Source organism: Olea europaea, unplaced genomic scaffold, assembly GCF_002742605.1.
Source record: "Olea europaea var. sylvestris unplaced genomic scaffold, O_europaea_v1 scaffold1569, whole genome shotgun sequence".
NCBI classification, from domain to species: domain Eukaryota; kingdom Viridiplantae; phylum Streptophyta; class Magnoliopsida; order Lamiales; family Oleaceae; genus Olea; species Olea europaea.
In genome coordinates this window covers 107,573-108,716 of record NW_019233298.1, presented here as the reverse complement: position 1 = coordinate 108,716, position 1,144 = coordinate 107,573, and the positions used below count along the sequence as shown (strand labels likewise).

At 47.4% G+C, this 1,144-nt stretch overlaps 1 protein-coding gene across 1 annotated transcript in view; it reads right to left on the bottom strand.

Moving 5' to 3' along the window:
* Positions 1 to 1,138, bottom strand: part of LOC111376863 (fasciclin-like arabinogalactan protein 1) — a 1,926-nt gene extending 788 nt beyond the window's left edge. Inside the window, exon 1 of the mRNA XM_022999868.1 lies at positions 4 to 1,138. Coding sequence (XP_022855636.1) covers positions 4 to 935 — 932 coding nt within the window. The 5' untranslated portion in view covers positions 936 to 1,138. The remainder of the gene's footprint in view (positions 1 to 3) is intronic.
* Positions 1,139 to 1,144: the final 6 nt, after the last annotated feature.

Sequence of the window (1,144 nt, the reverse complement as noted above, 5' to 3'; positions counted from 1 at the left end):
GGCTGCTCATCTATTATAGTATCGATGATTTTCGCAGTAACGAGCTTTGTCTTCAAGGTTACTTCAGTTCCATCATTCTGTACGGTGAAATCATACTTGCTGGCACCATCAGTGGCCAGTGTATTGGTAAGGCCGTTACTAGATTTTAAACCTGATAATGGCTGGTAAATCGGAATTCCGTGAAATTCTAGCAGAGCTTGCTTCCCTGCAGCAGTTAAATTCTTGTATTTAGGTAAAAAGTTCTTCATGACATCATCTCCAGGGCAGAAAATGGTTAATCCACCGCCAATAGCATCCTCATATGTCTTTTCAGCAGGATTAGCTAGGAGAGTTTCAGCGAAAACTTTGCAGCCGTGAGAAGACATTATAGCTGTGAGATTTTGCTGGCTGGGGGCTGGAGTAGGCGCCTCAGCCTCGGAAGAAGGCAATATGTTGGAGATCTGAATGACAGAGATGTTATAGGGGATTTCGTGGACTGATTTGACGAAGGTAGCATGGATGACGCCGCCATTGTCCTTGGGGGAGAAGCCGACTTTTCCTCCCTTCATATCGGTAATGTTGACGAAGCCAGAGGATCCAGCGGCGGAGCCGGTGGCCTGGTACATAGTGGCAGCGAGCGCTGTGCCGTTGGTGATCTGGTGGAGCTTCTTGGCATCGAAGTAGTCGAGGAGCACGTGAAGGGACAGCACGTTCTTGATGCCGCTGACAGGGAGGTGTTTGGCTAGTAGATCCGACATTCCGGCATTGTCCACTGCGCACACGGTGATTGTTTCCCTGTTGTTTATATCCTCCGCCAGGTGGGTCTCGGTTAAGTAGTGGTTGAAGGTTGAGAACTCAGGGAACTTAGCTAGGATGCGGGTGATATTGTGGGCGTCGGTGGTGGCGGAGAAGAATAGAACAACGACCACCACAACGGCGGCGAGGCGGAGCTGCATTCTGGCAGATAAAACAGTTTTTCCGTGGAAGCAGTGGAAAGAGTTCTGCGTTTTTGCGGTACAGAATTACAGATATAACTGAACTGAGTGAAGAGAAATCTGGATGGGGGAGGGGAATTTGAGTGCGAGTGTTTATAGAAATGACCTGAGATTTTGAGTAAATTACAGATAATGCCACTATGTGGTTTCCAATTAATAATTAATAATTA